Source organism: Phyllobates terribilis, unplaced genomic scaffold (assembly GCF_046119375.1).
Source record: "Phyllobates terribilis strain yellow unplaced genomic scaffold, ASM4611937v1 Scaffold_2__4_contigs__length_985480577, whole genome shotgun sequence".
In the NCBI taxonomy this organism is placed as follows: Eukaryota; Metazoa; Chordata; class Amphibia; order Anura; family Dendrobatidae; genus Phyllobates; species Phyllobates terribilis.
The window spans coordinates 628,495,254-628,511,508 of NW_027362762.1; the positions used below are offsets into that span (position 1 = coordinate 628,495,254).

A 16,255-nucleotide genomic window follows, 5' to 3' on the forward strand; every position below is an offset into this window, starting at 1 on the left:
GCAAAGGGTCTGAATGCTTATGACCATGTGATATTTCAGTTTTTATTTTTTAATAAATTTGCAAAAATGTCTACATTTCTGTTTTTTTCAGTCAAGATGGGGTGCAGAGTGTACTTTAATGAGAAAAAAAATCAACTTTTTACAATTTACAAAATTACTGCAATGAAACAAAGAGTGAAAAATTTAACGGGGTCTGAATACTTTCCGTACCCACTGTATATCAGCTACAGGCAACAAGGCAGAGTAGGAATCCTCTGTGCAGATTGTAATATTCCTACCTGCTTCACATCTCATTGATCTTATCATCAAGGATGACGGCAATGCATTAAATAAAGGGAAAAGCTTTTCATTTACATATCATTATCTGCCAGCAAGATAAACATCAGTGAGGCCTGATCTTGTGAATGTGCTTGTTGTATCCAGACTAGAAAATGTCTACATAATGAACACAAGGCATCTTGAAAGATCTATATAAATATGTATGCCTCAATAATCACTGATTACATATCTGGATGCTACTGTACAAAAAAAACAAAACACATGGTAATTCATTCTCATCATATCTGATCAATGTCACTGACATTTCCGACAAGTGCATCATTAATAGATCTCACAAGTGCAAAAAAGAAAACACTTGCATGTAAAACCCTGGGACTGATGTATGATGGACCCAGGATATAATCTAGTTGTATCAATGTAACAGCTCAGTTATTTAAAGGGAATCTGTCCTAGGTTTTTGTTACCTCATCTGAGGGTATGATGTAGGGGCAGAGACCCTGACTGCAGTTATGTATCACTTACTGGGCTGTTTGCTGTAGTTTTATCTGCTGCAGATCTAGCCGTGTTTTGCATAGTTTGTTTTTTTTTGTGTGCAATTTTAATACTAAGCAATCACCACCTCCATGAACTGGTAGGCTGTGAGTGGCTGTCTCATCAGTATTTTGCACCCGTGTTGCCGCCATCTTTATTATATGGGTTGCATCCTGAGTGCATTAGTTCCTAGATTTGGGCAGGCAAAAACTGTTGCCCTTTTTTGCTGTGTTTTTTTTCTTGAATCTTGGGGGGGAATTTTAATTCCTCTTATTGTGGCTTTTGCTTTTAATTCATAGTTAGTTCTGTATAACCCTGTTTGTATCACTGATTGGCAGCTTTCTATGTACACTGTGCATAGGCAGAAAGCTGCCAATCAGTAATGGGGTGGGGTTTTACAGGACTCATGAATATGGAGGACTACATGGCAGCAGGTTTACTAGTCCTCTAGTCATAATCTTTTGCTCATAAAACAGTGATTTTATCAAAAGTCTAACAATCAGCCCAGTAACACATTGCTGGAATTAGGGTCTCTGTCTCTATATTATGCTGCTCTCAGATTAGATAGCAAAAACCTGGTGATAGATTTACTTTAAAAGGTGACCAGCACTAACTCTAAACAATGGTGGGTCACTATCCAGTAAATTTCTTCACAAAGATAAAGGGGTTGTTCATTACTGTATATACACAAGGGCCTGAATAAATACAGAGAAGAAATGCTTCATATATGAAGGCCACATGTTAGGAAGGGTGTACCCACGGTGAGAAATGGATACAATGGCTCCCCCTACAGTATGAAGAGTACAAGATGCAGAGGCTCCGCTCCACCAAAGAAGCCAGACGCACTTATGAAGATTGATGTCATGTCTAACGTCGGAGGATATGTGCTTGTACCATGCAATGGTATCCCAAACATTTACATTATATCAATGGCACATAATGCAAAGGCACATTACCTTCTGATGTTCTATTGTTATTAAGCATGAAATCTCCTGTGCATTGGAGGAATCCTTTAAAAAGCCTTAGATTGGCCATCATGCGAAGTATGTACCCCTACTGAAAACTTACTGTATGAGCAGCCATACACTTCAATCCTCATTCCAATTCCCCCACTTGGATTCCACTCCAGCGGAACAAATCGAAGAAAGCGGGCTTTAATAGAATGATGGAACTTGTGATTGACCACACCGTCAGCATTTGTGTTCCCTGGAAACACCTGTTGATACAATGTAACAAATAAGAAACAAGTTATTAAAGGAGGATTCCATTATACATATTCATACAGGCAACATATCAAAGCAGATCTATAGAAAGAGATGAACTCCCCTAGTCTCCCTGATACAAAGAACAGACTAGAAACCGATGGGTATAAATAATACAAAAAATCACAGCTTTTCTACTCGCAACCTCCTCAGTCTGTTACTTTACAATTAGCTTCTTCCTGATGTGTTCAGAGTCTATTCAGGCAAGACGTGTATTTATAGAGAAACGCCTGTTACACAAGATTGTCATTTCAGTAACATAATAAACGTTCATTGGCTGAAGTGGTAAGGAAAGTGCACAGGACTGATTGCACATAATACGCCTTCCTAATCCTAAATGTACTTTTCATCATGCTCAAGATGGTGCAAAGATTTCAGAAACTGCTACTCAAAATAACAGTACTAGCCCATTGTACAAAAATATATTATTATGTACAAGAATGGAGCTGCTACACTACTGCCTTTATAACTAGTGTAATACTGCAGGTATATGACTATTAACATTCTGCCTCCCATGTGCAGGAATCAAACTATTGCTTCCTCCTATTGGTGGCACACCTTTTGGGGGCGCTTTACAGGTCTCCATCAGATATGCTGCCTCTGACCCCAACCACCCCTCCAGCAGCAGTGCCCAGCCTGCAGTATACATGTATATCATCTGACCACTGCCTGCTTTACAGATAGCTAGCATGTGAGGCGATGGAGCAGCAGGAGAAGCAGGATTGCTTCCAGCTTATACAGTGCTGTTCCCTGGCCCATCACTTATTCCATAACTCCATGGATGAGGATACCCATGTTCTCTGGATGCAGACGCCTCTCCCACTCAAGATGAAGTCTTTTTTTTTTAAGTAATATAGCTAATTTCATTTTCCCAAATGGTCTATGGGAGGCAGAAACCTTATCAGTGAGCCACAGGCTTCACTAAGTATGGGAGGAATGGTTTAATATTAGTATTGCTCTCAGATCCAAAGTACTTCTGCACTGATACATTACAGTATAGGCAGAAATAAGATAAAAAGGTGTCTCCAAAAGGGTGAGAAAAGTGAATTATTAGTCCTGTGGCATTCATATTATAAAAAAGAGAATGGTGAAAAAAAAGACCATTAACACATTCCTCAGTGCCTTATCCCTACCTGTTTATGGCTCCAAAGAATAAGTGTATAGTGCCCTCTGTCAGGGGATTGTGCAGCAGGTGCGAGATGTATACAGTAGCTAACACCATGCTGCATCGGAAACAACCAGTGTAAGCACTGATCATGGATTAACAATGCCACTGCACCTAGATAGTGCATCCTTCTTCAATCCCATGAGCACCATGCAATCGGGGCATCCTGATGTTTGCCATTACAACCTAAGGTCAGGTAATAAACTAGAAAGAGATGCAAAAGCGCAATAGGATCTTATCCAGGCAGTAAGGTGATAATAGATAAGTAGAACTGCTCACCTTATAGGGTTGTGTGAGACACAACAGCTAAAAAGCTTGTAATCCAGATGCTGCACCTTCCATAAAATTATCAGATTGAAAACAGTGGGGTATGGAAGTAATACTGCTCTCTCTGGAATCACGACAATGCAATTATAAGGTAAAATGTTGGTATATTGTCAACACGTTTCAGAGTCACCCTGAATCCTTCAGGACAACCATACATAAAAACCAATGTATGTATTTTATGTGTGATAGTCCTGAAGAAGGACACGGAGTGTCTCTGAAACGCATTGACAATAAACCTACATTGTACCTTACCATTGGATTGTCGTGATTCCAGAGTGCGCAGTATTACTTCTATACCCCCACTGCTTTTAAGGTCAAGCAATGTCCTTTTAGGCCACGTCAGAAGTTAGGTTTAATAAAAGCCAAATGTAAGTGCAAGTCTACTGACACATGAGCAGAGAAGTTTTCATCCAGAAAACTTGTAAAACCTTCATCAATATTGTCATACGTGTACATCCTTGTGTCCATTTTTTATATTTGTGTGAAGCCAGCGTGCGATCCATTTTCATACATCTACATTCAAAAATGTAATAATAATTAATTATGGTAATTAATGATAATGGAAATGTATCCGTAAAAACGGAATGCCACATAGATGTTCTGTGTGGAATCCGATTTTTTAACACATCCATAGACTTGAATGTCTAATCCGAGACATGAAAAAAAACTGAACATGCTGCGATTTTTTTCACATGGAGACTCGGTTAGTATGGAAAAAATGTCATCTGAGCAGCCCTATTGAGTTACATTGATCAGTGTGAGGTCTGATTTCTACTCTGACAGGACACATCCTTATTAGATGCCTATCTGAACGAGACCGAACATTGACAGGTCTAATGTGCTGCAGAACAGGAGCATTGCAATATCAGACCTGCAAATACAAGTCGTAAGTAGTGTTGAGCATTCCGATACTGAAATATCGGGTATCGGCCGATATTCACTGTATCGGAATTCCGATACTTAATTCCGATACTTTTATAATATCGAATACCGGAATCGGAAGTTCCCATAATGCCTGCGCTCTGCAGTGTCTGTGAAGGATGACAAGCTGGGTGGCAGCGCGATCCAGCTTGTCATCAGAATGCCATCCCAGCGTGGGAGAATTCTCCTGATTGTTTAAAAGCCGGCGCGCGGTAAAAAGCCGCCGGCTTTTAAACAATCACGCAGCCCCATACTGCTTCCCCGCAGCCTCCCACCCCGATCCTCCGCTCCCCTCGCCACCTCCCATCCCGATCGTAAATTAGGACCGGGCGGGGAGCGCAGCACCAAGGAGCGAAGGACCCGGGCGGGGAAGCCGGCAGTGAAAAGACTTCACCGCCGGCTTTCCCGTTCTGTGCTGCGCTTTCCCGCCGGTTATTTCAAATGAACAGCTGAGGTATCAGGTGATGCCGATCAGCTGTTCATTTGAAGTAGCCGCGGTGCCCTCAGAGGGTTCATGTGAGTTCATGCTTGACTGCATGAACTCACATGAACTTTCCCACGGCCGCACAGGTCAGCCTCACCTCCCAGACCCGTCATGATTAGTGTGTGCGGGGTGTGTGTGTGTGTGTGCGCGGGGTGTGTGTGTGTGCGGGGTGTGTGTGTGTGCGGGGTGTGTGTGTGTGCGGGTGTGTGTGCGGGTGTGTGTGCGGGGTGTGTGTGTGTGTGTGTGCGGGGTGTGTGTGTGTGCGGGGTGTGTGTGTGTGCGGGGTGTGTGTGTGTGCGGGGTGTGTGTGTGTGCGGGGTGTGTGTGTGTGCGGGTGTGTGTGCGGGCAGACATAGGCCGATGTGACACTACTACTCCCATCGGCCTATGTCTGTCCCCCGTCCACTCCTGCCAGCAGGATCAGCTCGATGGGAGCAGTAGTTCCCATCAGACTGATCCTGCTATTTAAATTGCCCTACTGTGTCCCCAATAAATGTTAAAAACATGTCATTGGTGGCCAGTGGTTACCTAAAAGAAATTAGTTCATACATTACCTGTCCCCGCCGATCGCCACCTGAAATAAAGTAAAAAATAAAAAACTACACCTATACTCACCAAGACACCTAATTCCCCGAAGCCATCGATCTCCTGTAATAAAATATAAAATAATAAACCACAACCTTATCCTTACCCCTCCGTAGTAGTCCACGAGTGTCCCACGAAGATCTCCAGTTCAGAGCAGCCACATAGAATGTGACCGCTCTGAACCGCTGCCGCCGCTAGAATGACGGGGCCGTAAGGGTTCACCGGAGTTCAGGCAGCGCTGCTCCGGTTAGCTCCTTTACGGCACTGCTGTATCGTGAGAAATTCCCACGGTACAGCACTGCCGTAAAGGAGGTCTCCGGAGCTGCGCTGCCTGAATGCACTCCGGTGACCTCAGTCAGTGGCTCCCGCTGCCGGGAGCGGACGTGTTCCCGGCAGCCTGAGCTTACAGCAGCCATGCACAGCTGTCACCATCTCCAGATGTGACAGCTGTGCATGGGAGATCAGCGCAGGAACGTGGACAGGTAACTATTTTTTTTTTAGTAAACTAAGAATTAAATAAAATGGTGTTTTATTTCAAATAAATTATTTTTTCTGGGTGTAGTGTGTTTTTTCTTTTTAACACTTTGTAGGTTAGTAATGGGGGTGTCATATAGACGGCCATCATTACTAACCTGGGCTTCATGGCAGCTGGCGCTGACATGAACCCCACCACTATTACCCCCTGCCACCGCACCAGGGCAGCGTGGAAGAGCGAGGCTAAGTGCCAGAATTGGCGCATCCTATGGATGCGCCATTTCTGGGGCGGCTGACGGCTGGTGTTTCTAGCCTGGGAGGGGGCCAATATTCATGGCACCCTTCCTGAGCTATTAATATCAGCCCCCAGCTGTCTGCCTAGCCTTTGCTAGCTATTAAAATAGAGGGGACCCCACGTCATTTTTTTTTGGGGGGTCCCCCATTTTAATAGCTAGTAAAGGCTAGGTATTCAGCTGGGGGCTGATATTAGTAGCCTGGGAAGCTCCGTGGGTTTTACCCCCTTCCCAGGCTTCAAACATCTGCCCCAGCCGTCTGCTTAACCTCCGCTAGAGACTAAAATTATGGGGGATCCCACGCCATTTTTTTTTTAAATAAATCCTTTATTTTAACACTAAATGACATTTGAGGACTTAATAAAGATGCAGTCCCTAAATTATTATTTATTTTTTAATAAATTTTTCCCAAAACTTTTGACGTGGGCTTCGCCATATTTTTGTATGCCAGCCAGGTACAGCATCCAGCTTCTATGAACGCGCCATTTTCCGGGGCGGCCGCGGACTGCAATTTTCAGCGGGGGGGGGGAGGGCAAAAAGCTTGGGCCTCCCTGCGCTGCAGATTCCATCCCCCAGCTGCCTAGTTGTACCTGGCTGGACACAAAAATAGGGAGAAGCTCCACGTTTTTTTTTTTTTAATTATTTCATGAAATTCATGGAATAATTAAGAAAAAAAGGGCTTCCCTATATTGTTGTGTCCGGCTAGGTACAAATAGGCAGCTGGTGGTTGGGGGCAGCCCGTTCCTGCCTGCTGTACCTGGCTGGACACAAATATAGTGTGAAGCCCCACGTCAATTTTTTTTTAATTATTTCAGGAAATTCATGAAATAATTAAAAAAAAATTATGTGGGGCTTCGCCCTATAATTGTGTCCAGCCAGGTACAGCAGGCAGGAACGGGCTGCCCCCAACCACCAGCTGCCTATTTGTACCTAGCCGGACACAACAATATAGGGAAGCCCTTTTTTTCTTAATTATTCCATGAATTTCATGAAATAATTAAAAAAAAAAATGTGTGGCGCTTCGCCCTATTTTTGTGTCCAGCCAGGTACAACTAGGCAGCTGGGGGCTGGAATCTGCAGCGCAGGGAGACCCAAGCTTTCTGGGTCCCACCCGCTGCAAATTGCAGTCCGCAGCCGCCCCGGAAAATGGCGCGTTCATAGAAGCGCCATCTTCTGGCGCTGTACCCAACTCATCCAGGGCCCTGGTGCGGTGGCTCACTGGGTAATAAAGGGGTTAAGGCCAGCTTGGCATTATCAGCTGGCCCTAAGCCCGAAATTCATGGGGTCACGCCAATATTAGACATGACCGCCATGAATTTCTAGTAAAGTATTTAAAAAAAACACAAACACCCAGAAAAAAGTCCTTTAATTGAAATAAAGACACAATTCTTTATTGTTCTAAATTAAACCATACTTACCGCCACACCCATTCCAGCTGAAGCCAACGATCTCCTGCAATAAAAGTAAAATAATAAAGCAACCTCATCCTTACCTTTCCATGGTTCCCAGGACAGCTTCAGCTCTGCTACATCGAGATGACAGGCTGGACCGCAGCAGAACGCTGCCATCCAGCCTGTCATCCCGCGGACACTGAGAAGCGCAGGCATGCTTGCGCTCCTCAGTGTCTTTCTGTGACGTCATCCAGATGAGCCGAGGTCATGTCCAATGAACTCAGCTCACCTCATGCACGTCACTGACAGCGTGGGAAAATTCTCCTGCACTCAGCGCTTCAGCGTGAGAATTCTCCCACGCTGTCAGTGACGTGCATGAGGTGCGCCGAGTTCATGGGACATGACCTCACCTCATGCACGTCACTGACAGCGTGGGAAAATTCTCACGCTGAAGCGCTGAGTGCAGGAGAATTCTCCCACGCTGTCAGTGACGTACATGAGGTGAGCCGAGTTCATTGTCGGCTCATCTGGATGCCGTCACAGCCAGACACTGAGGAGTGGAAGTATGCCTGCGCTTCTCAGTGTCTGCGGGATGACAGGCTGGATGGCAGCGTTCTGCTGCGGTCCAGCCTGTCATCTCGATGTAGCAGAGCTGGAGCCGTCGTGGGAGCCATGGAAAGGTAAGGATGAGGTTGCTTTATTATTTTTCTTTTATTGCAGGAGATCGTTGGCTTCAGCTGGAATGGGCGTGATGGTAAGTATGGTTTAATTTAGAACAATAAAGAATTGTGTGTTTATTTCAATTAAAGGACTTTTTTCTGGGTGTTTGTGTTTTTTTTAAATACTTTACTAGAAATTCATGGTGGTCATGTCTAATATTGGCGTGACCCCATGAATTTCGGGCTTAGGGCCAGCCGATAATGCCAAGCTGGCCTTAACCCCTTTATTACCCAGTGAGCCACCGCATCAGGGCCCTGGATGAGTTGGGTACAGCGCCAGAAGATGGCGCTTCTATGAACGCGCCATTTTCCGGGGCGGCTGCGGACTGCAATTTGCAGCGGGTGGGGCCCAGAAAGCTTGGGCCTCCCTGCGCTGCAGATTCCAGCCCCCAGCTGCCTAGTTGTACCTGGCTGGACACAAAAATAGGGCGAAGCTCCACGTTTTTTTTTTTTTAAATTCATGAAATTCATGGAATAATTCAGAAAAAAAGGGCTTCCCTATATTGTTGTATCCGGCTAGGTACAAATAGGCTGCTGGTGGTTGGGGGCAGCCCGTTCCTGCCTGCTGTACCTGGCTGGACACAAATATAGGGCGAAGCCCCACATCAATTTTTTTAAATTATTTTATGAATTTCCTGAAATGATTTAAAAAATATTGACGTGGGGCTTCGCACTATATTTGTGTCCAGCCAGGTACAGCAGGCAGGAACGGGCTGCCCCCAACCACCAGCTGCCTATTTGTACCTGGTTGGACACAACAATATAGGGAAGCCCTTTTTTTCTTAATTATTTCATGAATTTCATGAAATAATTAAAAAAAAAAAATACGTGAAGCTTCTCCCTATTTTTGTGTCCAGCCAGGTACAACTAGGCAGCTGGGGGATGGAATCTGCAGCGCAGGGAGGCCCAAGCTTTCTGCCCCCCCCCCTCCCCCCGCTGAAAATTGCAGTGCGCAGCCACCCCGGAAAATGGCGCGTTCATAGAAGCTGGATGCTGTACCTGGCTGGCATACAAAAATATGGCGAAGCCCACGTCAAAAGTTTTGGGAAAAATTAATTAAAAAATAAATAATAATTTAGGGACTGCATCTTTATTAACTCCTCAAATGTCATTTAGTGTTAAAATAAAGGACTTATTTTAAAAAAAATTGACGTGGGGCTTCGCCCTATATTTGTGTCCAGCCAGGTACAGCAGGCAGGAACAGGCTGCCCCCAACCACCAGCTGCCTATTTGTACCTGGCCGGACACAACAATATAGGGAAGCCCTTTTTTTCTTAATTATTCCATGAATTTCATGAAATAATTTTAAAAAAAAATGCGTGGGGCTTCGCCCTATTTTTGTGCCCAGCCAGATACAACTAGGCAGCTGGGGGCTGGAATCCGCAGCGCAGGGAGACCCAAGCTTTCTGGGCCACCCCCGCTGCAAATTGCAGTCCGCAGCCGCCCCAGAAAATGGCGCGTTCATAGAAGCGCCATCTTCTGGCGCTGTACCCAACTCATCCAGGGCCCTGGTGCGGTGGCTCACTGGGTAATAAAGGGGTTAAGGCCAGCTTGGCATTATCAGCTGGCCCTAAGCCCAAAATTCATGGGGTCACGCCAATATTAGACATGACCACCATGAATTTCTAGTAAAGTATTTAAAAAAACACAACACCCAGAAAAAAGTCCTTTAATTGAAATAAACACACAATTCTTTATTGTTCTAAATTAAACCATACTTACCGTCACGCCCATTCCAGCTGAAGCCAACGATCTCCTGCAATAAAAGTAAAATAATAAAGCAACCTCATCCTTACCTTTCCATGGTTCCCATGACAGCTTCAGCTCTGCTACATCGAGATGACAGGCTGGACCGCAGCAGAACGCTGCCATCCATCCTGTCATCCCGCAGACACTGAGAAGCGCAGGCATACTTCCACTCCTCAGTGTCTGGCTGTGACGGCATCCAGATGAGCCGAGGTCATGTCCAATGAACTCCGCTCACTTCATGTACGTCACTGACAGCGTGGGAAAATTCTCCTGCACTCAGCACTTCAGCGTGAGAATTTTCCCACGCTGTCAGTGACGTGCATGAGGTGAGCTGAGTTCATTGGACATGACCTCACCTCATGTATGTCACTGACAGCGTGGGAGAATTCTCACGCTGAAGCGCTGAGTGCAGGAGAATTTTCCCACGCTGTCAGTGACGTGCATGAGGTGAGCTGAGTTCATTGGACATGAACTCGGCTCATCTGGATGACGTCACAGAGAGACACTGAGGAGCGCAAGCATGCCTGCTCTTCTCAGTGTCTGCGGGATGACAGGCTGGATGGCGGCGTTCTGCTGCGGTCCAGCCTGTCATCTCGATGTAGCAGAGCTGGAGCTGTCCTGGGAACCATCGAAAGGTAAGGATGAGGTTGCTTTATTATTTTACTTTTATTGCAGGAGATCGTTGGCTTCAGCTGGAATGGGCGTGATGGTAAGTATGGTTTAATTTAGAACAATAAAGAATTGTGTCTTTATTTCAATTAAAGGACTTTATTCTGGGTGTTTGTGTTTTCTTTTAACTTTGACTATGGGGTTAGTAATGGGGGTGTCTCATAGACGCCTCTCCATTACTAACCTGGGCTTGATGTCAGCTGGCATTATAAGCTGACATCAACCCCAACCCTATTACCCCCTGCCACCGCACCAGGGCAGCGTGGAAGAGCGAGGCTAAGTGCCAGAATTGGCGCATCCTATGGATGCGCCATTTCTGGGGCGGCTGACGGCTGGTGTTTCTAGCCTGGGAGGGGGCCAATATTCATGGCACCCTTCCTGGGCTATTAATATCAGCCCCCAGCTGTCTGCCTAGCCTGTGCTAGCTATTAAATTAGGGGGGACCCCACGTCATTTTTTTGGGGGGGTCCCCCATTTTAATAGCTAGTAAAGGCTAGGTATTCAGCTGGGGGCTGATATTAGTAGCCTGGGAAGCTCCGTGGGTATTACCCCCTTCCCAGGCTTCAAACATTTGCCCCAGCTGTCTGCTTAACCTCCGCTAGAGCCTAAAATTAAGGGGAACCCCACGCCAATTTTTTTTTAAATAAATCCTTTATTTTAACACTAAATGACAAGTACAGTAATCAACACTGTCACTGTACTTCATATATATGTGACTGACATGTTTCTATCTATCTAATCTATGTGTGATTCTCTATTCCTTCTATTCTAAATTGTCGGGTACAGATGCTGAATTGCCGGCCGGCTTTCTTAAAGAGACGGTGCATGAAAACACTATTATTTTTTTAAATAAATCCTTTACACTAAATGACAAGTTCTGTAAGCAACACTGTCACTGTACTTCTTATATATGTGACTGACATGTTTCTATCTATCTAATCTATGTGTGAAGCTCTATTCTGTCTGTTATAAATTGTCGGGTACAGATGCTGAATTGCCGGCCGGCTTTTTTAAAGAGACGGTGCACGAAAACACTAATATTTTTTTTAATAAATCCTTTACACTAAATGACAAGTACAGTAAGCAACACTGTCACTGTACTTCATATATATGTGACTGACATGTTTCTATCTATCTAATCTATGTGTGAAGCTCTATTCTTTCTGTTGTAAATTGTCGGGTACCGGTGAATGCCGCTGATGAATTGCCGGCTTTTCATGTCATTCTACATTATTCTTAGTTGTTTTACTTCATGTAGAATTAACCTACAAGGAAAGAAAGGGTTTATTTTCATTCCGATATTTGTGTCCCATTGACTTGCATTGGTTTCCGGTATCGGAATCGGCGATATCCGATACTTTTTGGGTATCGGCCCGATCCAATCCGATACGATATTTCCTGATATCGGAAGGTATCGCTCAACACTAGTCGTAAGGTGAGACTAAGTAGAAAAGTTCAATAAAACTTGTACAGAAAACTGTTTTTCACCACTAAAAATACAGCTTTATGTAGAAAGAGAAAAATAAACAACAAAATACACATAATTGATATCACCACATCCTGAACCACTATAAAACTATCACATTTTTTCTCCTGCAAGGTGAACACCGTGAAAGAAAAAAAAATGTCAAAAGTATAACTTTTTCATCATAGCGGCACATAAAATGTAATTTAAAGTAATCAAAATATTGTATGTAAAAAATATGGTATTGCAAGTTACAACTCAGGATTTTACAATCTCCGCCTTAAAGAAGCACTCCTCCCATCAAAGTTTGTATCCTCTTAATATATTGCAATCATATTATATCGCACTGTGTATTTACAATTGGTCATTTTACCTTTCTACCCAGATAATTCTTCTCTTTTCTCTGCTCTATGTAGAAACAGGAAGTCTCTTGTCCCAGCAGAAATCATTCCTCTCTTCAACTCCTGACCCAGCTGCTCTGTCTCTGCTCCCTGTCATTGACTTTTGCAGGGACTTATGAGTCATACAGGCAAAATTGACCTCCTGTGTCTACATAGAGCAGAGAAGGATTCAGCTAGTCAGTTTTTAATCACGTAATGTCATAGATCTAATGGAAAACAGAAGAATTAACTGGGTATAAGGACAAAATTAGCAAATTGTAAATACACAGTGCTATATAATAATATGATGATTACAATATATTAAGAGGATAAGAATTTTGATGGGAGTGCTTCTTTAAAAATAATCTAGTTGGAATGGTGGAAAAGGTTGAGTAAAGAACCAATCTACTAATTGCCCTTTTCTCTACATTATTTACACAGAAAAATCCCGTGACAGTTGACATAATCAGGGATACCATAAATTCTCAATTAACTGTCATCTGCTTAACCCAACGGGAAGTATAGTGGTGACTCAAAAACACTAGAGTGGACAAATCACCTATGTCGTATGCATACACCCCTGAGTACTACAGGAATTAAGTACTATGATAGAAAGGACAGTATTTCTAAAATTTACAGATTCCATAATAACAGGATTTGTTCCACAAGACTGGTGCATAGCAAATGTGATGCCAATAACCAAAAGGGGGACAAAATCTGAGCCTGGAAATTATGGACTGGTAAATTTATCCTCTAAAGCAGGCAAAATCTATGAGGGTTTTCTAAGAGATTCTATCCTGGAGTATCTCAATAAGGGTAATCTCATGACCTAACATAAACATGAGTTTAGCAGGGTTTGATCCTGTCAAACTAATCTGATCAGCTTCTATTAGGAAGTAATTTCCAGACTGGACCAGGCTGGCATGGATGTTGTCTATCTGGACTTTTCAAAGGCAACTGATACTGTGCTACGTAAAAGGTTGGTACATAATATGAGAGAAACGGATTAGGGTAAAACATGTGCAACTGCGTTAAAAATTACCGTAGGTTAATCATTGGAAATAGAGGATTGTTATTAATTAAACACAATATGATTGGGTCAGAGTTGCCATTGGGGTACCAGAGGGGTGTCAGTATTGGACCCTCTTCTTTTTAACAGATTTATTAACCACTTCACCCCCCAAGCCTGTTTGCACCTTCAAGACCACACCAAATTTAACAAGTGTCACTTTATGAGGTAATAAATCTGGAACGCTTCAACGGATCCCACTGATTCTGAGAATGTTATTTCATGATATATTGTACTTCATGATTGTGGTAAAATTTATTTGATGTGACTTGCGTTTATTTGTGAAAAAAATGGAAATTTGGCAAAATTTTTGAAAATTTGCAATTTTTAAACTTTTAATTTTTATGCCCTTAAAACAGAGTGTTATGTCACACAAAATGGTTAATAAATAACATTTCCCACATGTCTACTTTACATAAGAAAAATTTTGGAAACATTTTTTTTTGTTGTTAGGGAGCTATAAGGGTTAAAAGTTGACCGACAATTTCACATTTTTCCAACAAAATTTACAAAACCATTTTTTTTTCAGGGACCACATCACATTTGAAGTGACTTTGAGGGGTCTATATGACAGAAAATACCCAAAAGTGACACCATTCTAAAAACTTGCACCCCTCAAGGTGCTGAAAACCACATTCATATAGTTCATTAACCCTTCAGGTGCTTCACAAGAATTTTTGGAATAAGGGGAAAAAATGAAAGTAAAATTTTTGTGAAAAACAGTTAAATGTTAAACAAAATTTTGTTATTTTTGCAAGGCTACAAGAAAAAGTGGACATCAAAATGTGCAATTTCTCCTGAGCATGCCAATACCCTATATATGGAGGAAAACCACTGTTTGGGCGCACATCCAAGCTCGGAAGGGAAGGGGCACCATTTGACTTTTTGAATGCAAAATTTGCTGGAATAATTAGCGAACACCATGTCGCATTTGCAGAGCCCCTGATGTGCCTGAACAGTGGAAACTCCCCACAAGTGACATCATTTTGGACACTAAACCCCTCCGGGAACTTATCTAGATGTGTGGTGAGAACCTTGAACACCCAGGTGCTTCACAGAAGTTTATAACATTGAACAGTGAAAATAAAAAAATCAAATTTTTCCAACAAAAGTGTTTTTTAGCACCAAATTGTGCAAGGAATAGGATAAATTGCACCCCTCAATTCAATATACAATTTCACTTGAGTACACAGATACCTCATATGTGAGGGAAACTATTGCTTGGGCACACGGCAGGGTTCGAAAGGGAAGGACGGCCATTTGACTTTTTGACTGCAAAAATTTGCTAGAATCATTAGCGGACGCCATGTCCCGTTTGGAGAGCCCCTGATGTGCCTAAACAGTGGAAACCCTCCACAAGTGACACCATTTTGGAAACTAGACCCCTCAGGAAACTTATTTAGATGTGTGGTGAGCACCTTGAACCCCCAAGTGCTTTACAGAAGTTTGTAATGTTGAGCCGTGAAAAACAGAAATCACATTTTTCCAACAAAAATGTTTTTAGCCCCACATTTCTCATTTTAACAAGGGTAACAGGAGAAAATGGACCCCCAAAATTTGTTGCACAATTTCACCTGAGTAGGCAGATATCCCATATGTGGGTGAAAACTACTGTTTGGGCACATGGAAGGGCTCAGAAAGGAAAGAGTGATGTTTTGGAACGCAGAATTTGATGGAATGGTCTGGTGTGTCTTGCCGCGTTTTGAGAGCCCTTGATGTGCCTAAACAGTGGAAACCCTGACAAGTGACCCCATTTTGGAAACTAGACCCCTCAATGAATTTATCTAGACATGCGGTGAGCACCTTGAACCCCCAGATGCTTCACAGAATTTTACAACTTTGATCTGAGAAAATGAAAAAATATATATTTTTCCCCAAAAAATTTTGTTTTAGTCCCAAATTTTTTCATTTTCACATGGATAGCAGGAGAAAATTGACCCAAAAATTGTTATGCAATTTCTCCTGAGTACACTGACACACCATATGTGGTCGAAAACTACTTTGAGGCATAGTGCAAAGCTCAGAAGGGAAGAAGCACTATATTGGAGTTTAGATTTTGCTGGAATGATTTGAGGGTGCCATGTCATATTGGCAGAGCCCCTGAGGTGCAAGAACAACAGAAATCCCCATATGTGACCTCCTTTTACAAACTACACCCCCAATGAATTCATGTAGAGGTGCAGTCATTGTATTGACACTACATGTGCCTCATAGAATTTTATACCATTGGGCAGTGAAGAAAGAATAAATTACATTTTTACCACTAAAATGTTGTTTTAGCCCCAAGATTTTAATTTTTCTAAGGGCTAATAGGAGAAATTTCTACAACAAACTGAGGTCCATTTTTTCCTCAGTACGCCAATACCTTACATGTAATCGGGAAATACTTCTCAGGCACAGTGCAAAGCTCACAAGGGAAGGAGCGCCATGTTGAAGTGCAGAATTTTATGGTTTTGCAGGTGCCATGACCCACTGGGAGTGGGTCATGGCAC

General features: G+C 43.1%; 1 protein-coding gene across 3 annotated transcripts in view; it reads right to left on the minus strand.

Annotated features, from left to right (window-relative positions):
• Nucleotides 1-16,255, minus strand: part of LOC141221874 (contactin-associated protein-like 5) — a 1,265,469-nt gene that overhangs the window by 715,232 nt on the left and 533,982 nt on the right. For 2 of the 3 annotated variants that reach the window (XR_012289806.1, XM_073666602.1), the window contains exon 4: nucleotides 1,879-2,026. Coding sequence is in view for 2 of the 3 variants with exons in the window: in XM_073666602.1 (XP_073522703.1) it covers nucleotides 1,879-2,026 (148 nt within the window). In the remaining variant the exon portion in view is untranslated. Of the gene's footprint in view, nucleotides 1-1,878; nucleotides 2,027-2,238; nucleotides 2,285-16,255 lie in introns of those variants that run through there. The other variant, XM_073666603.1, reaches the window with a different exon arrangement.